The sequence below is a fragment of the Temnothorax americanus genome, unplaced genomic scaffold, assembly GCF_048541705.1.
Source record: "Temnothorax americanus isolate GAGA-0224 unplaced genomic scaffold, ASM4854170v1 Scaffold25, whole genome shotgun sequence".
NCBI classification, from domain to species: Eukaryota; Metazoa; Arthropoda; class Insecta; order Hymenoptera; family Formicidae; genus Temnothorax; species Temnothorax americanus.
The window spans coordinates 218,003-239,610 of record NW_027509391.1 but is presented as its reverse complement, the minus strand read 5'-3'; the positions used below and the strand labels follow the sequence as shown (position 1 = coordinate 239,610).

Genomic DNA, 21,608 nt, shown 5'->3' with positions numbered 1-21,608 from the left:
CGCCGATCATATTCATCTGCTGACTTGTGTACGATTAGTTTTTCCTCTTGCAGTCAGATCGTGTTAAGAACGGACGTGCATATCGCGCAAATAATTTACGTGACAGATTAATGTTCGTCTCGCGATCATGCGCCTGCGGGTGTATGCCAGTTGCACATTCATTATCGCGTGTGTGCCTCATCGTAGTGTGACGGCACCATAACTGGGAAGTATAGTAAAAGTGACGGCAGATTTAAAAATAAAACGGCGCTAATGTATTTCGCGCAATCCTCATAATTGATTTTGATGATTCGCAAATGCCCACGAAATCTACGAACACCCCCCCCCCCCACTGTGTGTTCTTTTTCAGCTCGACATTCATCATCCAATACGCTCATCTCTGAACGAATAATTTATATCCTCTGAGAAACACGTGTCGCAATTTCAAGAATCAGCTCCTTCATTTCGTGGAAATATATATTCTCCTTCAATTAATTTATTTTTACGGCGCAAAAATTAATATTTGTTTCTCGCTTCTTCTTTCAGACGAGCAAGAACGCGTGCAGAAGAAAACCTTTATAAATTGGATCAATTCTCATCTGTCGAAGGTAAGTATATTTGTCATCTTCAATGAAACGCAATGAAACAAACATTCGCGCGTAGCAAATCTTGCCCCGATATCGTGCTCCGTTCTACCGGCAAGTACTTGATAACGATAACGATAACGCGACGGTAGTTCTCGATAAGCTGACTCTAGTTCTTTTCTCAAAGTTACGTAATGCTCTCGATCCTTACGTGACGCGTTATAAAACATGACGCGGGTTGCCTCTCGTATCGTGCTATCGAAACTTGAACGGGCTGATCTAGCCCGTACCTGGCTCTTGAGTTTCCATACTCCCCTACTTCCGCATCCTTCAGAACTTGCCTTACTGCGGAAACTCCACTCGTCGTGACATGCATGCATCAGAGGCAACGAAGCTATTGAAGCCGAGCGCCTCGCTCCGAGCGCGTTCTCGTACCGAATAGTCGTTTTGGTAGAAAAACTGTGTATCATCAAACGAAGAACAAATAACATTGATCTATAACATACATCGTTATATAGATCGAGAATCAATACGATCGGAAAACAACGAGAAATTGTAGTTTATTATTATTATAGAAATTTTTTGCAGCAAACTATATGGTCAACGTTGTATTAACTTAAAGATATTATACGCTATAAGCATTAAATATTAAATTATTAAAGTATTAAATATTAATATATAATAATTATTAAATTGCAAGTATTTTTATACGCATATTAAATTTCATATAAGCGGCAAAAGTACTTGGCTAATTAGATTGACTTCATATCTATTTTTGAGCAGTTAATTCTTGATTTAATGATGCATATATACTTTTAAATGTTTTCATGTACTTTGGCGTATTTACATTTTGAAAACTTTTTAATAAGATTTTTCTTATTTGTATGTTTGAAAAATATATGATTCGTCGTTATTACACAATTTGTAAATATTCTTTTCTAGAGAGTCCAACCGCTTCGTATTGATGACTTAATCGAGGATCTGAAAGACGGTACGCGCCTTCTCGCGTTACTTGAAGTTCTTTCAGGAGAGAAACTGGTAATGAAATATTTGCGCTGTTATTTGTGAGACAAATGTTAAAACCAGTTGTCTAAAAGTCTAAAACGCTCGTGATCTTTCAGCCCGTGGAGAGAGGCCGTAATCTAAAGAGACCGCATTTCTTGAGTAACGCCAATACTGCGTTACAATTTTTACAGAGCAAGAAAGTGAGTATTTCCGAGTATTTTATCAGCAAATTGTGGTAATCGATTTCTAATTTAATATTTTCGCAGATCAAATTAGTGAATATAAATTCGTCCGATTTGGTCGATGGACGACCGCCGGTAGTATTGGGCCTAATATGGACTATCATCCTATATTTCCAGGTATTTATCGTTATCGTTACGTTCAGATATGTTAGTCATATGTAATGACAGTTATGCAAAAGAGCACCAGTATACTTAGTATTCGGTAGCTGCTTAATCACGTATTAAAGTACTTCGACAAATATGCAGCAGCACCATATTTTAATACGCCGCAACGAGAGTTAATTTGTATTTTCTAATTTTCTTGCTCAAGCTACAATAATTGACCTTGTCAATTAACATATTATTCGCGATTAAACAAAATTTTAATCCTGTAAAATATAATCACATTATTTTATTCACAAAGTAAGTTTTAAATTACGTTAATTACGCGATTGGTAAATATTGGGAATCTTTTTCTATATAAATCAAATGATCGTGGCTGCTCGGATAAATTAATCCTCGTCGCGAGTAAAGTAAATTATGTCACTCTGCTAACCGTATATATTTCAATAAACAAGCTACGATCAAAGGATCGCAAGCGGGTGAGTAGTAAAAAAAAACAAGATCGTGAATGCGATAAATGATCTTGATCGTTCTAAAAGAACAAGACGCATCGCACTTGCATGACATTGCGCATTCTATTAGTATGCACGCTAGATTATCTTTAGGCTTGACAAGGAAAGAAAACATCGTACCAGTCCTCGGCTTTTTTTTTAGATCGAAGAGAATACGAGAGCCCTCGAGTATCTTGGACAAACCTGGGGCAGCCAGAGCAGCCTCGAAAGCCTCGGCTCGGCGGCAAGCGAAAGGAAACGCATCAGCAGCGAAAAATGGAAACAAAGCGCACGGAAAACGTTGCTTCAATGGGTCACCAACGCCTTGCCCAAGTCAGTATTCTGTCGAATTGCTATTTGTGTAATACAATTACAATACAATTACGTGGAGTTTTCTGTTATTATGATGAATTCTTCAGGGACGTTGGTATTCAAGTTCGAGACTTCGGAGAAAGTTGGAGAGACGGAAATGCCTTCTTAGCTATCATCGATGCTATAAAGGCCAACTTAGTAAACATAGCAGCTATGAGAGAAGCGTCGAACAGAGCTCGGCTAGAAACAGCTTTCCAGGTTGCCGAAATCGAACTAGGTATTGCTCGACTGTTGGACCCCGAGGACGTGGATGTACCGCAACCTGACGAGAAATCGATCATGACATACGTTGCCCAATTTTTGCACAAATATCCGGAACCAGGAAACACGGTTCCTGATTCCTTCGCGGCTATACAAGAAGAATACGACGGTCTACTTAAATGGCTGAACGAGAGAGTCAGGCATCTCGAACAACTTGATAGAACAAACGCCTATCCACAAAGTTATCCGGTACTTTCGTAATAAGTCCAACAGATTTATCGTAAATCTCAATTTTAATTTTTTGAAGCAATTTATATAACAAAAAAATTATTAAAATTATTGTTTAAAAGATCTCATGTTATTTGAAAGTTTAAAAAAGATTAGTAAGTATAAATAAAGATGAAAATTTATTATTTCTTATAACTCTTTTTCAGGAATATATGTTGTTTAGAGCGGAGACTGATGAGAAATCAATTATATATAAAAAGATGCAAAGTTTGGTCGATACACCTAGTATGATAAGCATCACACGAGATTCTTGGAGACATATACAAATGTTATGGCAGCAAATGGAACTCTTTGTAGGTTTCTCTGCAGTTTCTCTAACTTAAACGAACAGAACCTTGAATTGTAGAAATTCCTTTTCAAGAAATGTCTCATTCTCTTTTCTATAGATGCTGCACTGGCTTTGGTTGTTAGATTCAGTGTTACCGGGAGAATTAGGAGAAGTCGGCAGATGGTTGGCGAGAGCCGAAGCTCTCTTATACTCGGACAATAATATACCACAAGAAATGTCAGAAAGCACGGCAAATATAATCTCGAACAAGCTAGAAGACCATAAAAAATTCTTCCTCGATTTACCGGCAATGACGGAGAAATTCCAGCATGTTAAGAACTCACCGTTGGCGAGACAAGTTCGGCCTGAACAATTAGATAACATGTCCGCGCGCTTTGATAGCCTGCCCGCTCACGCCGCTAAGAGAAGGGTGAAATTAAAGTTCTTAGAGCACAAATGTTGCCTGATCGCTTTCCTATACCTCGTTGAGACCAAACTGAAAGGCTGGAACATCAAATACGGCACAGAGGAGAAAGTGCACCAGATGTTGGAGCAGTATCGCAACTTTGTTTCACGAAACAGGATATTCCAGGAATTTCAGAAAGCTTATTTGGACATGCAGCAAGTTGCGGAGGAATACAAGCGTGACGGTGATATTGGTAAATAAAGATACCTTAGTCGACTATTAGTTGATATTCAATTTAACTGATTGCCAATAATAAATGTATATTAATGGTATTTACAAGTTGCAATGCGAAGGGTATTTATATTTACGTATGATTATTAATTAGAATAAATAGTAACTAGTTAATTCAAACATAATTAATTAATTTTTTAATATTAAAATATAATTCCCTAAGTGAAGAGTCTTTTTCCTCATCATAGCACTGTGATAAATTCGTACTTTTCAGATCGAGAAGAAAGCCTCAATATTGATCGCTTTATGCGCGAGACGGCCGAAAAATGGAAGAACGTGTCGATGGATCTGCGCTGCGCCCAAAGTATGTTCGAAGAAGTTGTCGCATACTGGCGTCGTTGGACCATCGTCTCAGATGAATTCGAGGCATGGTTACTTCGCGCCGAACCCGCCTTAATTCTCCCAGAGGAAGAAAAGATGGAGTTTTTTCAAGATATCAGCGTGTGGAAAGACAAACATCAGCAGTTGTCGGACACCGTAAGCTTTCTGATCGCCACATCCGACGAATCGGTTGCATTTCGTCTGAAGGAACGTTATACGAATCTGACGGCGAGATGGGAACAGCTCTTTCACGAAGCCAAACAGTATATGCACGCGGGTGATCTCATTCGAACGAGAAAGGACTACAAGACGGGAATAGAGACTCTGCAGAATTGGTTAAGAGATGCCGAGATAGCCTTATTGACCACCGGATTGAGTTCTACGGAGCGGATCAAGGCTTACGGAGAAAAATTGCAGACTCTTCACAACGAGGTTGAGGGCATTGAAAACCTTTTCAAGAATATCAGTAAAAAGTTCCAGAACCTTATTCAAGATTTGTCCCGCGAGGAAGTCGACAAGATGATGAACACTCTAAAGAAGGAGAAAGAAGCGCTTGTTAAGGTACGTGCCTTAATACCAATGCAATTGCACTTATATCACCAATTATTGGTGCAACAAGAATCCCTAGAAGCAGGGCAAAAGGAGATATCCGCGTGGCTAGACGAAGCCGAGAGTTTTTTGGCCAATATCAATCTCGCGGGTGGTAGAGACGCTGTTCTAGCTCAATTAGATCGTCATAAAGCTTTCTTTTCGAGAACGCTTTACTACAAATCCATGCTAGAATCTAAGAACAAAGTGTTCGCTAACATCGTCAAGGCTGTCGATAGTCACGCCGACGTGGAGACCGCCGAAGGTGGAGCTACCTTGAGAGAACTTAATGATCGATTTGTTAAAGTGTCTCAAGCGGCACAAGTCTGGGAACAACGTTTGCAAGAGTCTGTCCGACGCTGGACGAAGTTTAAAGAATGCGAGCGGCAAATCTCCGAATGGCTCTCGGTTGCTGAGACGATGATCAACGAGAAGCACATCGATAACCGTCAATCCGTCGAGCACCATAAAAATTTCTTCGGCAAAGTCAAGGAAAAATGGATACAGGATCTCGTGAAGGCCGGTCAAGATCTCCGGAACGTATTACCAGTTGATCAGCAACTCTCCATCGCAAACACGGTGGAAGCTCTTCAGAATCGCTGGAGAGAAGTCCTGACCTTTGCGCCGCTTCATCTAATGCGACTCGAGTTCCGTCTAGATGAGGCCAGCTTCCTTCAATATCTTAAAGAAATCGAGATGGAGATCAGTTCTGAGCAGCAAGCACTCATCAACAACGATGACGTGGACGGTATTCAGCAGCGCAACAGAGAATTTTTCGTGAACCGGGGTACCGTCCTCGAGGTCGAGCGTTGTCTACAGACTTTGAAGAAAATCAGCGATGCCTATAGCAAGCTCAAGCCGAGAGATACCAGCCTGGCTGATACTGCGCAAAACGCTGAACGTTTATGGGAAGAAACCGCGCAGAAAGTGGAGAACTTGAGGGAGCAGTTGCGCGAAGTTCCACAACAATGGGCGACTTATAGACAGAAGTGAGCATTCGTTGAATTTTGTGTTACAAATCGGTGGCAATTATTTTCTTTAAATACTTGAAACTTGTGCAATTGATTTTAGGTTCGATGAGATGGTGCATTGGATGGATCATGTTGATAGTACATTGAGAACCATTTTACACGAGGTCAATACACTAGAAGAATTCGAAAAGGAGAAAACTATATTTCAGGTAAAATACCAGCCAGTTTCACATACAATTTCTCTATCACGTCATTTAAATATTTAAATACTTTGCTTCGCCTTTTCTGCATTCCCTCCGGATAGCTCCAGACCTTGACGGTAAATATCGTGCACCTCTATCTTGCCTTATTCCTTGTAGAATTGCTAGGACGCGCTCAAGAGTTCAATGACGATTAATCCTGGAATAAAAATTTTTTAATACCGAATGAATATCGATTTAATCTGATTTGATCTAATTTATCTCTAAAAGTTAATCAATAATCAGTCTTTTCTTTTATCATTTCTCTTTCATCTCTTTCATCAAAGATTGATATATGACTTTAGTCAAACGTAATGAATATCGCAAAATGCTATTGACTGTTCGCAGAAAATCTGCCGTGAAGCTGACAGCAAGCGTGAAGAAATGAAATGGCTGGTTCAAACTCTCGACAACTTGACATTGAATCGTTCGGATCGCGATGCACTTACTGCACAGCAAAATTTGGAGCAATTGATAACTCGATATAAGAACCTGATACCGACGATCGAAATTACAATGACGAAGACAGACATCTATTCGAAGAGTTACACGTATCGCAAAGAGGTACGCGAAGTGTGTACTTTATTGCGCAAGGTTCGTGAACAATCAAAAGCCGACGTCGCACCAGAAGTTCCTGAAAAATTACAAAGCGCGGTGGCTCATCAGGAATCCCGTCTTAATCAATTAGAGCAACAGCGAGCAACCATTGTCAGTATGTTACAACGCGGCAAAGATCTTCTGAAAGATCAACATGCCCCACCTTTCGTCTCTTCCGAAGTTCAGCAGTTAGAAACCAACTGGAACGATACGTACGGCCAAAGTATGGAAACGTTGAAGTCTTTGAAGGACTCGCAAAAACTCTGGAATACCTATCAAGAACAAAAGGACGAGATTTTGAGATTAATCGAGCAAGCCGAGAAAGAACTGCGTCAAATTGAATTGGCATCTTATTACGATGCCGCTCAAGTATCTGCTGACCTGCAGAAGAAACAGGAATTCAACGCAAATCTGAGAAAATCAGCCGAGGAAATGATGAAGAAATTGCGCGAGACGTATACTAATCTTTCTCAAACGCTCACACCGCCAAGCAAGAAAGAGATCCTGGAAAAGGAAGTGACGGAGACCGAACAAAAGATGGAGCATACGCTGAAAATCGTGCGCGAGAAAGTTGTTTATCTTCAGGAACATAGCACTCGATGGAATAAATTTCAATCAAACCTCATGGAGCTCCGATCCTGGATTCAGCAAGCTGCACCCCAATCAGTCGCGAATATCGAAGAGTCCACAGTTTCGCCTGAGGAAAGAGTTCGTCAAATGGAAAATCTACAAAAAGAAATAAAGGAAAAAGTGTCGATTTTAAATGCACTAGAAGACGAATCCCGGAAACTCATAAAAGGTAAATATACAATTTTTTGCTTGGCTCAGAATATATTAAAAACATAATTTCACAATATACACAAATTTCGTTTTTTGTTACTTAATTTTTATCATTATCATTTCTTATATAGCTATTTAATTGACAGATGATATTTAAATGTAATATATTTGAAAAGATTTAAATAAAACTTAAATAAACGTAATTTAATATTTATGCTATAAAAATATTCTAATATAAAAAGTGCTTATTTTTCTCATATGTATAGAAGACCGTAAGGATATGCCGGCGAAAAAACTCCGCGAGGACATCGAGAATCTTCATAAGGCAGTTGAATCGTTGAATAAGAGCATAGTAACTCAACGTCAATTGGCTACGCAAAATCTTGAAACGTGGAGAGAATACGAAGAAGGCATTCAGAAGATAAAACCTTGGATTGAACAAGCGGAGTCTAAGGCAGCTACGATGGGCAGCAAACCCACCACTTTGGCTCAAGCCACGCAAATGTTAGAATCGGCCAAGGCCTTTGAAATTCAATGTCAGCAGCATCTTCCGAAGGTTCAGAGTTTGTCAACGATTAGCCAGCAGATAACCGGAAGAACAGTGGCACCTGATGAAGTCGATGCTGTATACACGCGATGGAACGCAGTTCATGACGTGGCGGTACAAACGACGACCAAGCTGGACAAATTAGTTTCATCATGGAACACCTTCGAATCAGAAGCGAAAGAATTTAATGAATGGTTGCAGAATAGCGAAAAGGAAGCTCTGAAGGAACCCAACGTTCAAACACCGGAAGCCGCCAAGTTGGAGAAGGAATTAGCGCAACTAAAAGAATTCAACAAGAGCATATCCGATCATCAGGCCCAACTGATATCGTTGACTCAAGTTTCCGATCATATCAGTCATGGTTTGTCGCTGGACGGCGCCTCCGCATTAAAGGGTCGCGTTGCTGAAATGAAGACCAGAGTAAGCAAACTCGCGGACACAGTTCGACATTATATTAATCGTGTCTCTGACTCGTTGTTGGCTCGACAAGAATTCCAGATAAAGATCAACGATTTCGAGAATTGGATGACAAGACTAAGATCTAACATCAATGAGATCGGAGACGTGAACGTGGACAACGTCGATACCAATTTGCAAACGATGCACGCTTATCTTCAAGAGCATTCGGAAAAACAACCGGCATTCGCGGCGATCTACGACGAAGTGAAACAACTGTCATCGCGAGGTTCCATGTTGGAAGCCGCTGCATTGAACGAAACTTACACATCCTTGGCGAAAAAGTACAAGGCTCTCGAAGACGATCTGAGAGAGAAGAAGAAGGGCTTGGAGAAGTGGATCGAACTTTTGAACTGGCATAATGATGCCAATGCACAATTGAATCATTGTAAATACGAATCTGAAGCCAGAAAACCAAATGTCGCTGATCTCGATAGACTTTCTTCGGAACTTCAAGTTGTTTATACAAAGATCAACACTTGGAAGGAACAGGCCCCACAAATGGATAACACGTTGGGGATACACGTTCGTGACAAGCAAGAGAGACCACTTACCGCGACTTCCTTACTGAATGATCTTGAATCCAAGGCTGCGGTATTGAAGACGGAATTATCCGTTAAACGCGACAAGTTGGAGAACCTTGGTGCTAAGTGGGATAACTTCAGAAAATTGCAGCAAAAAATTACAGAGGAAATCGTCAATACTCAGACGAGCCTGCAAAACATCACGTATGCCGTTGACACTTGCGAAAAACTCGCGCCGGCAATTGAGAATATAGACGATCTGATTGAGGATCATCAGAGACGAGAACCAGAAAAGGAAATCCTTCATCGAGAAGGTGATAACTTGATGAAGGAGGATCAACGAGCGATAACTAACATTCAGGTAGTGGTCTCTTCGGTGGATGGTAATTGGGAAAAAGTTAATGAACTCTTACGTGAGCAGAGAAGGAAATATGCTGAAATGGATACCGACTGGAAACAGTATCAGGAAGCCAAGGAGAAATTAAACAAATTCATCGATGAAGCGAAAAATCTTTGCCAGTCGGTCAAAGATGTACCAACCGACATCACCCAGGCAAATGTGGCTCTGGAAAAACATAAGAGAGCTTTGGAGATCTTGAAGAAGGGTAAACAATTTTTGGACAAGATGGACGGCAAGGCGCAACAACTGGCGAAAGAGACGTCGTTAATGCCGAACTTTAAGACCAGTCTGATCGAATCAGACCTATCCGATATACGAAAAAAATACCACGAGATTAACGCCAAGGTGATCGATCGGACTCAAGCATACGAAACGCAAGTCATCATCTGGAAGCAGATCGAAGAAGCGAAGTACGAACTCACAAAGTGGCTCGGCGACACGAACGAGGCGCTCATCGCGGCTTGTGAGCGTTTACTCGACGCTGAAAGCGGACAAGCGCTATTAATTAGGTATCGCGAGGAATTACCAGTGTATCAACAACTTCGTCAGGGTATCGCCACCAAAACCGAACAACTTATCAAACTAAATGACGACATGGACATACCGACTTTGAAATCCCTCAATGATTTATTGGACGATGAATTCAAGGTTGTTAAAGAGGCCGCGGATAAGCTCGCGTCGTTCACGTCAACTTTCAATGAGAAGGAGAAAGGTATTAGACAAGAGTTGAAGAAATGCAGCGACGCAATATCGAAGATCCGCGAAGAGATAATCAAGTGCGATGATCTAACCGGCGAGAATGCCAAGATTCTGCACAGAATCAATAAGTGTCAAGAATTGAAAGCCGAGCTGGAAAAGTGCGATTACGCACTTTCGGAAATTGACGAAAAATTGACGGATATGGCATCAGAATATCCAACTATATCGAAATCCAGCTTGCCGAAAGAGTTGCAGGCGTTGCAACTCCGTAGGGATGGCGTGGTCAGTCATGCCGACAAAGTTAATGCCACGTTGGTAGCCTTCTTGACGAAACTCTATCACGAGAAATTTGGCGCTCTACAGCGCATGGTGGCGACTCACAAGGAAAAGGTAGCCTGGTGCGAGCCCGAACAGAGCAGCGATCGTTACAATCTTGAGGTGAAAATGGCCTCGTTGGTCGATGTGGAAGACGGCATTGCCGATTGTGAAGCACGAAGAGCGGACACGGATAATTCGTTGACACTTCTAAGCACCGTCGAGAGTACCGAGACAATCTCCGCTCTCAGAGAGGAACGCGACAAAGTCACCGCCGACTTAGAGTCTCTGAAGGTCAATTATCGCAGGATCAAATCCGTGCTGAAGCAAAATATTGCTTTATGGCAACGGTACGAGCTCACATCGGAAAACGTGGTCACCTGGCTCAAAGAGAATGAAAACAAAATCAGAGTGGAGGCTACGATGCTCCTAAATCCGGACGAGATCGACGCAAAGATCACCGAGACAACGCAGCTTCAGAAAAAGGTTGAGAATTATGAAAGCGAGATGAAAGATTTGATTGCGCTTGGAGAAGAGATTGCCGAAGTTAGCCCAGAGTCCCGCGTGGCCCAATACGTAGGACATTTGAACACGCGTTATCATTCGGTGCTCAAGTTTCTGGTTCAACATCTAGATAGACTCAGAGAACTCAAACAAATCAGGGCTCAATATGCCACTAATGTGAAAGAGCTGGAATCGTGGTTACTAAATGCGGAACAGAAATTGAAAATTTTCGACGAGATCAGCGGCCCAAAACCGATGACCTTCTATCAATCTCGATTGAAAGAATTGAAAGCGTTTGGGGAGGAACGCGAAACTGGACAAGCAATTTTGAATCGAACAGCGGAAGCGGGCGAAACGCTTTTCACGAGGATAACACCAGATCAGAGAGAACTCATTAGAAGTGAGCTGAGAAATTTGCGTAGTCGTGTGGAAGCCTTGGCTGATCGCGCAAACGTGATCTATAAGAAAATTGAGAGTGACATGATGCATCGATCCTCGTTCGAAGACAAGTATTCTCAGGTAAAGCAGTGGTTAATTGAGGCACGAAAGAAATTGGGCGACAAGCAGGATCTACTACCGTCACTTCAAGAGAAGAAACTCTCCTTGCACTTGTATAAAGCTATCGCACAAGATGTCGTAGTTCACCGAAACATTCTGGAACAACTTCAGGACAGGCTTGGAGCAGCACCGGACGACGAGGCCAGCGAGATGCTCAACAGCGTTATCGAAGCGCATGAAAAGCTATCAGAAGACGTGGATGATAGAATCGGTATAATGGAAAAGCACGTTGCCAATCACGAGGCTTACCTCCAGACATTCGAGAAGATGCGAGATTGGATCAACGCGGTGATAAACGAGGCGGCGCCCATCAGCGAGGATCTCTCGGTAGATCGAGATGCAGCGAAATCTAAAATTGCTTTGATCGAGAACGTGTTGCAACAGAAGCCCGAGGGCGATAGGATTATAGCCGACTGCAACCAACAATTGAATATCATTTTGGAGCAAACCTCGATATCCGGCCATCCCGTATTGCTGAGAGGTTTCGAGCAGCAGAAGAAAGTTTGGGAGGATTTCCTTCAACGATGCATCTCAGGCAAAGATAAACTGAATCAACTGTTCGATCAATGGTCCGAGTTCGAAAGAGTAGTCGAGCGTCTAGAATCTTGGCTCAAGCAGATCGAAATGCAGGTGAAAGATCAAAGCTTGAAGAGCACCGAGGAAACGAAACGCGCGCACTTACAGAAATTGAAGTCCCTGGAAGAGACTATCGTGGCAAAGGGCGCAGAGTTCAACGCGGCGGTTGAGAAAAGTCAGGGCGTAGAAGCGGAATCTGATTTAGTTACCAAAATATCTCGTCAAGCTACCAGGTATCAAGCGATCAGGAATCAGGCGAAGGAAGCTGTAACGAGGTACGAACAATACGTAAAGGAGCATAATTTGTTCAACGAAAAATACAATCAATTCTTGAATTGGATCAACGAAGCTCAGGAGGAGTTGAAAAAACATAGCGAGATTGTTGGCGATCTGGCGGTGTTACAAAGCAGACAGAAGCACATCAGGGATCTCGGCGACGTTCGGACTCACGAAAATGCTCGTTTCGAGTCCGTCATCGATCTCGGCGAGAAACTCTACGTGCACACTTCGCCAGACGGTAGAGAGATAATCAGACAACAGTTGAGAAATCTGCGCGGCTTGTGGGACGGATTTTCTGAGGATTTGCAGAACTCGATGCAGAAGTTGGATCAATGTCTGATGCAGTTTGCCGAATTTTCGTTATCCCAAGAGCAATTAACGGCTTGGCTGCGAGACGTCGAGCGCGCGATGCATCAGCACACAGAACTGAAATCATCATTGGAGGAAAAACGCGCGCAATTGCAGAATCACAAAATCATGCACCAAGAAATCATGTTGCATCAGACGTTGGTCGAATCGGTTTGCGACAAAGCGCAACAATTGGTCGATCAAACCAAGGACACTTCTCTGAATGTCTATTTGCTATCCATCAAGCAGCTCTTCCAGAATATCGTCGCCAAATCGCGAGATTTGTTGGAAAATTTGGAGGACTGCTGCGAGAAGCATCATCGTTTCAATCTGCAATGCAAATGCTTCTCCGATTGGTTGAATGGTGAACGAGAGAAACTGGCAGAATGTAACGACATGACGGGCGAACGATCTGAAATATCTCGCAGATTAACGAGCTTGACGATGTTAAAAGACGGCCAGGCACAGGGAGCGGAACATCTCATGAGGTTAAAAGAATTCAGCGAAACTGTGGCTAACAGCACCGCGCCGAAAGGTCGGGAAGTTATCAACAAAGAAGTGATCACCTTGGAAAATGATCTGCGCCAATTTCTGAGCGAAATCGGTAAACATGTATTGCAAATCCTAATTTGTATATGATTTTAAAATTAAATAAAATTACATTTAAAAAATTATCCCTATATATATATATATAACTTATATATATATATATAAGTTTATCTAATCCATGATTTTTATTTTTCGCAATTATTTCACTGGCAAAATTCTGTTTTTCAGAATCTGTAGAAGAGCGACTGAAAACAGCTTTGGAGAAATGGCAGAACTTCGAGGATCAGCTGGAAGTTCACACGAAATGGTTTCGTTCCATGGAGGCGGCATTCCGAGACCAACAGCTGCAACCTACGTTGAAAGATAAAGAAGCGCGACTACGCGCATTTAAAGAAAAACGCGAGATTATCGTGCGGCAGGAGCGAGAGATAGACGAATTCGTAGACAAGTCGCATAGTTTACTGCACGCGAGTGGTATCGAACGCATCAAGCCATTAATTTCCCAAGTCAGCAACAGGTACGTCAAATTATTTCCAACAAAAAAGTTGCTACCTATCCTTATATTTTTCACAGTCTTGCGTATACATATACAGTAAAATCTCATCAAATAAGAATTCGAAAAATTTAATCTCGCAAAATATGGACAGAAATCCTGAAAATAAAACATACGTTTTCAAAACGCAAGACTATTGTATTTGTATTTAATAATTTCTAGATAATCAACATTTAATTTCTAAGTAAAGATATAGGAAGATAAGAGTAGCAGTACATCACACGATAAATGTAATTAAATATTTAGATATCAACTGCTGCACGCACTCAGTAAGGAAGTGATAAACCGTTGCCAAAGCATCGTAGATGATCATCGTGCTTACGAAGAGAAATTGAAGGCCATCGATGTTTGGCTTACGCCTCTCGAGAAAAACTTGGCTATCTTGAAGAAAGATGAGATCGGCGGAGACCTCGAAACGAGGAACTCGCGTTTGCAAGTTTTGCTAGCCGAAAAAGAGCAAGCTGAACATCGTTTAGCTAGCTTAACATCTCTCGGCGAAAGGATTCTTCCGGACACATCCGCTCAAGGGCGTGAAGTAATTAGACACGAATTACGAAACGCTCGTGAAAGATGGGATCGCTTAGCAGAAGGGATCACCGAGCAACAGAAAAAGCAAGACGCTCAATCTTTACAATGGTCTAGTTATCAAGAGACTCTACAACAGATTCTGACCTGGTTGGACACAATGGAACGTGCAGTTAAACAAGATTCCTCGATTGTGTGGTCTTCCTTGCAGGAAACAAGATCGAAACTACTCAAATTGAAGGTTTTCCTACATTCTTTTTAATATTTTATACTAAAAAGATAAAGAATTTTAATTTTTATACCCCAAGGGGCCTTAAAGGGCGTTTTGAAGGGACGTACCCAACCCTAACCTCCAATTCATCCACTACCTTACTGTTTCCTCCTTTGGACCAACGGTTTAACGTCTCTTCCAAAAGACGGAGCCCAGTTTTCTCCGCATCTTGCACGGAGGGGCGCGGTTTTTCGGAAAAAAACTTTTCCATGTTACATGGCTCTAATGGACTCGAACCTGGTTTCTCAGATTACGAGTCTGGCGCTCTACCACTAGACCACACCGCCGCCCTAATATTTTATACTATTATCTGAGAATATATAAGAAGAAAACGTAATGTGAAAACTGTTAATTACATTATTTGGGAAATTTTTTTTCAGACATTACATCAAGAGATCTTGGCTCATAAACGTCTCATCGAAGGCATTTCCGAGAAAGCCAACGCTTTGGTTCAAGTTACTCAAGTTCCATTGGATGTTCATGAAAAAGTCGTTTCGGTTTCGAAGAGATATGAGAAGCTAGTGGGTACATCTCAGAAAGGGATATCCAGCTTGGAGGCATTGCTCGATATTTTCCAGCAGTTCCACGATCTGCAGAAAGCTTATCAAGATTACCAGAAGCGTCAATGGGAACGCTTAGCGAATTACAGCGATTATACAGGAAACAAGACTGCTCTTCAAGCCAGATTAGCTAAAGTTATAGAGATACAGGACAGTCAAAGCGAAGGTGAGATGAAGCTGAATGTCCTTGGAGAACATGTCGCACAAAGTGCGAGTACTCTACCACCTCGCTCGCAAGAATCTATGGAAAGAGATTTAGCCAATCTTAGGTAAATATTTTAAAAAAGAAAATAATAATTATTTTATTTATAAAAAGAAAATATTTAGGAATTAAACACGAATGACTTTGTTGTCAACTACATAAATACACGTCGAATGATTTCTCTTTAGATTTGAAAATAAAAAATTCGCTACAGCTGTAAGCGATGTGGTACGTTGCATCGAAGAAAGAATACAACAATGGAGTGAATACGAAAATTCGTTAGAACGTTTGCTCGCTTGGCTTACTGACGCCGAGACATCACTGAAAAACTATTGTCTGAAGAACACGCTTGAAGAGAAGCAGGAGCAACTTGAAAAATACCAAGTAAGTTCGAAATTATTACAATAAAACGTTGCGTTACAGAAATGCGGTTTTCTTTTGGCTTTACGAATACGAATTTGATAAGTGTCCTATTTAACGGATATCGACTATATAAAGATCGCTTTATGTTTGTCCCCTATATCACAAAACTTCCCTCACTTATACGAAATAGTAACATATATTGAGGTGTGCACATTTAAAGTGTCCGGTTATAATTTCGATTAGATGTAGCTGTTTTCTCTACACGCACTGACACCTTTCACACACATGAATATAACACAAATATAAATTTTGTAGTATTAATATTGCAGTTTTGTATTTTCTTCGTACGTCCCATACGATAGATCGTGCGAATACCTTTAAGTCGACGAAAAAGAGAGGAGAAAGCCCCCATCTACGCAAACTTTTATCTCCACTCGTAGAGCATAATTATTTCGCACGCACAATGATTATATGTAATAAAATTTCCTAGGAACTACAGAAGGTCGCCGATTCGCGAAACACGGATGTGACAGAACTGGTTGCGCTTGGTGACCATCTCGAACAAGTAAGAGAGTGATATGCGAACTGCAAATATCATTTTGTAACAAGGCAAGATTGTGAGAGAAGCGGATGTGCAACGGCTTTACGAGGAGCCTCTTCGACACAATTGCTCTTTTCTTATATAATCTTTCAGCTTTTATAGCTTTTGTCAGAGCAGGTTGGAGATGCCAACGCTTCGTCTTGTGATTTTATTATCGTTAAATGACACGTGCGATTGGCAATACGAGATACGGTGATACGCGTATGCCATTTTATTGAATAAAATCAGTATTTTTCGTCGTCAATATTGGATCTGACTAAAAAAATATGAACAGCTAAATTATTTTATCTCGCTATACAAATATCAGTGTTGTGCTAAACATTTTGTAATACTAAACAATTATTTGTTTACAATTATTTGCATCGGGAAGGTGAATTTTTGTTAAACTTTTGGCGGTCTACCTATTTGCGTTCAATAAATGCGCTTTCAGCTTCGAAATTTGCAGTAAGATCTGTTTTTTGCTGCACCGGCTGCACGAATGGAGAGCTTCTTTGACGCTGAAATTTACATCGAGATGAACAAACGAGTCCGATACACCAGGATGGAATATTAAACTCTATTATTTTTTTATACTTACTGTTAGTGCATACTTCTTCGCGTTTAACACTTAAGTAATAATAGTCTAACCATCACTCAAATAGGCTTCTGCACGCAAGAAGAGAGAATTTTCTACTTCCTTTTTTCGCACATGAATTGTGCGGAACAGCTCTTTAATGAATCTCATTTAAAAACAGTCAAGATATAAAAGTATTTTTTTTTCCAGTCACTGATTGTGAATCTCCAGCAAAATGAGGCTGAATTCGACAAAATGAGCGACGATTCGTCGGAATTGATGCAAATTAGTGGGGAGACTCGATTTTCTGTCAGCGTTCAACAAGTCACGTCACGTTTCCAATCGATCCAAGCGACAGCCAAGGTAGACATAAAGTTTTATTCCTTGTTTACACTGGAAGAGAAGAATTTTAGTAGAATTTTAGTATTTAGTACTAATGAAATTAGTACGCTTTAGCGTATTTGATGTAAGAGACCAAAACTTTGCTAACATAATTAATTATTACAAATTTATTCTTAATTAAATAAAAGTAGTATTAAAAAAAAATTTTTTTTTGTTTTGCTAATGATTGATAACAATATAAAATATGTCAACAAACTTCTCTGGCAATGAAAATAGTTATATAATTTTGTTTTAGGAACTGGTAAAGAAATGCGAACAAGCGGTCGTAGATCATGCCAACTATTTAGATCGTTATAAACAATGTTCCGAATGGCTAGCGAGCGTAAGAGTGCGTTATCAGTCCTCCAAGGACGCCAGTGATACGCGTCAAAAGCTGATCTCGAACGTGGAAACCTTAAAGGAACTCTTAGCTCGTCAGTCTTCATCTACTCTTTTGATTAACAGCACCGTCGAGGCTGGGGAACGATTGTATCCCACGACTGGCACGGAGGGCCGAGAGATTATTCGTCAGCAATTGCTGGATCTACAGCAAGCCTTCGAAGAGCTTTACGATGGTATCGCTTTGACCGAACGTGAGTTGCAAGCGAAAATCTCGCGGTGGTCCGACTTTGACGAGTGCAGCGAGGCCTTCGAGAACTGGTTGAAGAACACAGAGGCTCAGTTAAAGCCAGAGATCGAACTGAAAACTACCCTGGATGAGAAACGTGCTCAGTTGCGGATCTATCGTACCATCTTACATGATGCTCAAGATCAGCAAGATTTCCTGCTGAATCTCCGAGATAAGGCGGATAATTTGCCCGATCGTACAGACAAGATCGATCAAACACTGAATAATTTTACGAACAGACACAATGTACTGCTGAAACGCGCGACGAAATTTGTAGAAAGATACGAAGGTATAGTGAGCGATCATAAGCAATACAGCAAGGCTGTCTTAGACACGCATGAATGGTTGGATGCCACGCACAACGCCGTGAGTCTCTGGGGTGACGTGGAACTGGAGAGAGTGTCCCTGCACACAAATTTGGATCGCCTAACGAATCTACTGCACAGTTTGCCGGAAGATGAGTCGCGAGTACAACAAATCAGATCTCTGGGCGAGAAAGTAATACCCGGTACTCTTGAATCAGGACAGGTGAATATCCGCTCGCAGATTGATTCCTCGCAGCAAGAATGGGAAAGCTTAATCTCAGCCGTCAAATCTACTATCGAGGCGTTGGAGAACAAACTTCAGCAATGGAATGAATTCGAGACATCGAAAGAGCGATGTCTAGCATGGATGAGGGATACTGACACAAAGTTACACGCCGTCGATCTCAAGCCGACATTGGCAGATAAGAAGACTCAGCTTGAGAAATTACGCGCCCTTCAAGGTGAAGTTCGCGCCAAAGAATTGGAAATCGATGCTGTTGCTGAGCGGGCTCATCAACTTCATAAGACTGTTACTTCCCGTACTTCTTATATATCGGAGCTGAGTATCAAATATCAACAGATTTCTAGTAAAGTCAAAGACCTCAATAACCGTTGGCATCAGTATGTTGCCACGCATCAAGAATTCGATAATCAATTAGCGGAATGTACCACATGGTTGGAAGACATAAAAAATAAGCTGGCGTATTGCTCCGATTTAAGCGCATCTTCGCAGAAAGATCTGGAGCAAAAAATGGACATTGTGCAAGATCTATTGTTATACAAAGAGGACGGTTTCGCAAAAGTTCAGGGTATCGTTGAACTAGCCCAGGCTGTTTTAGCGAATACAGCTCCGGCTGGCCATCAAACGATTAATGACGCTTTAGCGAAACTTCAAGAACAATGGAGTGCCTTGGCGTCAAAGATGCTAGAAACTAAGACAAATTTGGATGACTCGATAAACAAATGGGCCGGTTTGCTGGAGCAAATACAATCTATCAACAAGACGGTGGAATACATGCAGACGTCGATCGACGAGATTTCACAGTTTCAAACAACGATATCGGAGAAGAGAAACCAACTGGAGCGAATCAAGACTCTCGAGGAGAAGGTTCGTTGCGAAAATATCGAGGTTGACAGTCTCAAATGCAAGGTCGCTGAGATGATCGCGAGCGGTCAGCAAGGATTAGCCGCCTCGCAAGCCCAAGATATACTGAATAGATTCGACGAACTTTTCGAGAAGATCAAATCTCTGTTGGCCGAACGAGAGGAACAATATAAAGATCACCGTCTTTACAAGGAAGCTCATGATGACATAATTGGTTGGCTCAGCCGAGCTCGCGAGAAGATACCATCTATGAAGCAGAGATCGCTCAGCGATAAGCTAGCGATCGAGAGCGCAGTGGTACCGCTCGAGAGTCTGTTGAACAAGAAAGCTCAAGGTGAATTGTTGGTGGAACATTTGCAACATACTGGAAAGGTTGTTTGCGCCAGCACCAGTCCCGTCGGACAAGAAGTTATCAGGAACGAAATACGAGCGCTCACGGAAAGTTTCGAAGGATTGTTCAAAGGTAAAAATTATTCAAATAATGTTCACTAAGATTATCGACGTTGTCGTAGTTTAATAATAAAATAGAATAATAAACATTTTTAACTTACAGAAATAGAGACATTAGTTTAGTAATCTTACAATTGAACGTATTAACAAATAACCTACATGTATTAATAAATAAACTACATTCTATTGTAGAGATTCAGCAGCAGAAGGATCAATTGGAGGCTACCGTGAGTCAATGGCGCGATTATAAGGACGAATACGAGAAACTCAGCGATTGGTTGCAACAGTTCGACATTCTCATCAAAGCTCAAAAAAATGCTCTTTTGCCGAATTTGAAAGAGAAGAAGAAGCAGGTGCAGGAAGTGAAGGAATTGCTTGATAATTTAATAAAGGGCCAAGAGCAGATTGATAAATTCAACAAAACGGCCGCCGGTTTGCTTTCGTCCCACTTAGACACTTACGTCAACAATCAGCTGCGGCATTTGAATTCGCGTTATCAGGTGCAAGTGAATCTTGCGAAAGACGTATTGAACAAGGTCGAAACCAATCTGGCTCAACATCAGGAATATGAAAGTAACCTTGAAAAAGCTCGCGACTGGATCGAAAACGCCAAGCAAATTATACGTCAAGGAACAGAAGCTGCTTCGAGCAGCAGTCGCGAAGAATTGCAGAGTAAACTCGACAAGATTCAGGAATTGTTGAGAAAACGTGAGGAAGGCCAGAATTTGATACACCTGACCGTGAATTGCGGTGAAAAGGTCATGAGAAACACACGATCGGATGGTCGTGAGGAGATCAACGCTCAGTTAAAAGAAATTCAAAACGACTGGGAGCGGCTGGTAAAGAAGATCTCAACCACAAAGGTGCATCTCGAGACGAGTCTGTTGCAATGGGCGGATTACAGTTCGTCGTATTCGCAGCTGCAACAGTGGATTAACGATCGCGAGGCCAAACTGCAGCAGGTGTGCGAGCAGAAAGTCTCTAAAGCTCGAAAAGGTTTAGTTGGATTGAGCTCTTTAGCGATCGGAGAAAGGAAAGCGAACTTGCGACAAACTAACAGCATCGTACAGGATATTGTGGCGTTCGAGCCCATGATTCAATCAGTCACCACGAAGGCTGAAGACTTGCAACAGGCGACGCCGGCCACGGAAATCTCGATTAAATACGAGACTTTGAGCAAGCAAGCTCAAGAATTGTACGCGAAACAAAAGGAGACCGTCGAACAGCATCAGGCCTTCATTGACAGCGGTAATGAATTTGTTCAATGGATACGAGCAGCTAAAGAGAGACTCGGCAAGTGCTCGGAGCCCACGGGTGATAAGGAATCTTTGGCCAGTAAAATCACACAGCTCAAAGTTTTGCAGAGCGAATTGCCCGAAGGTCAGAAGAAACTGGAGAAAGCCCTAGAGCAAGGCAATGCCGCCTGTCAAATCGCAGATGCCGAAGACAAAGAGATAATCGAGGAAGAAGTAGCGCTATTGCAAGAAGAATACGATAACTATGTGTAAGTAGAATAAACAAATTTAATTTTGTAAATGCAAAAAGAAATGTAATGAAAGATTAGACTCTATACTTTTGTGTTTTTACAATATCTATATGTATAGCATATTTTATGTACATATTATGATTTA

General features: G+C 41.4%; 1 protein-coding gene and 1 long non-coding RNA gene across 22 annotated transcripts in view; one reads left to right on the top strand and one right to left on the bottom strand.

The window, feature by feature from the left end:
* LOC143899097 (uncharacterized) overlaps positions 1-21,608 on the bottom strand; it is a 111,858-nt gene that overhangs the window by 17,656 nt on the left and 72,594 nt on the right. Inside the window, exons 1-2 of one of the 11 annotated variants that reach the window (XR_013257374.1) lie at positions 16,330-16,452; positions 7,567-7,671 (exon numbers count right to left, since the gene is read on the bottom strand). The exons of 8 other annotated variants lie outside the window; for them this stretch is intronic. This is a non-coding gene — a long non-coding RNA (uncharacterized LOC143899097). Of the gene's footprint in view, positions 1-7,566; positions 7,672-16,329; positions 16,466-21,608 lie in introns of those variants that run through there. 2 more of the 11 variants (XR_013257371.1, XR_013257375.1) reach the window with 2 other exon arrangements.
* The window catches only part of Msp300 (Muscle-specific protein 300 kDa), a 94,542-nt gene that overhangs the window by 10,490 nt on the left and 62,444 nt on the right, over positions 1-21,608 (top strand). For 5 of the 11 annotated variants that reach the window (XM_077409085.1, XM_077409079.1, XM_077409081.1 and 2 more), the window contains exons 2-23: positions 526-587; positions 1,506-1,601; positions 1,685-1,768; positions 1,835-1,927; positions 2,368-2,391; positions 2,567-2,736; positions 2,823-3,225; positions 3,411-3,557; positions 3,651-4,191; positions 4,444-6,127; positions 6,210-6,318; positions 6,414-6,428; positions 6,697-7,744; positions 7,992-13,535; positions 13,709-13,997; positions 14,280-14,799; positions 15,210-15,658; positions 15,780-15,975; positions 16,445-16,519; positions 17,319-17,471; positions 17,746-19,990; positions 20,170-21,481. In XM_077409085.1, the coding sequence (XP_077265211.1) occupies positions 526-587; positions 1,506-1,601; positions 1,685-1,768; positions 1,835-1,927; positions 2,368-2,391; positions 2,567-2,736; positions 2,823-3,225; positions 3,411-3,557; positions 3,651-4,191; positions 4,444-6,127; positions 6,210-6,318; positions 6,414-6,428; positions 6,697-7,744; positions 7,992-13,535; positions 13,709-13,997; positions 14,280-14,799; positions 15,210-15,658; positions 15,780-15,975; positions 16,445-16,519; positions 17,319-17,471; positions 17,746-19,990; positions 20,170-21,481 (15,259 nt within the window). The remainder of the gene's footprint in view (positions 1-525; positions 588-1,505; positions 1,602-1,684; positions 1,769-1,834; positions 1,928-2,367; positions 2,392-2,566; positions 2,737-2,822; positions 3,226-3,410; positions 3,558-3,650; positions 4,192-4,443; positions 6,128-6,209; positions 6,319-6,413; positions 6,429-6,696; positions 7,745-7,991; positions 13,536-13,708; positions 13,998-14,279; positions 14,800-15,209; positions 15,659-15,779; positions 15,976-16,444; positions 16,520-17,318; positions 17,472-17,745; positions 19,991-20,169; positions 21,482-21,608) is intronic. The other 6 variants (XM_077409087.1, XM_077409080.1, XM_077409084.1 and 3 more) reach the window with 4 other exon arrangements.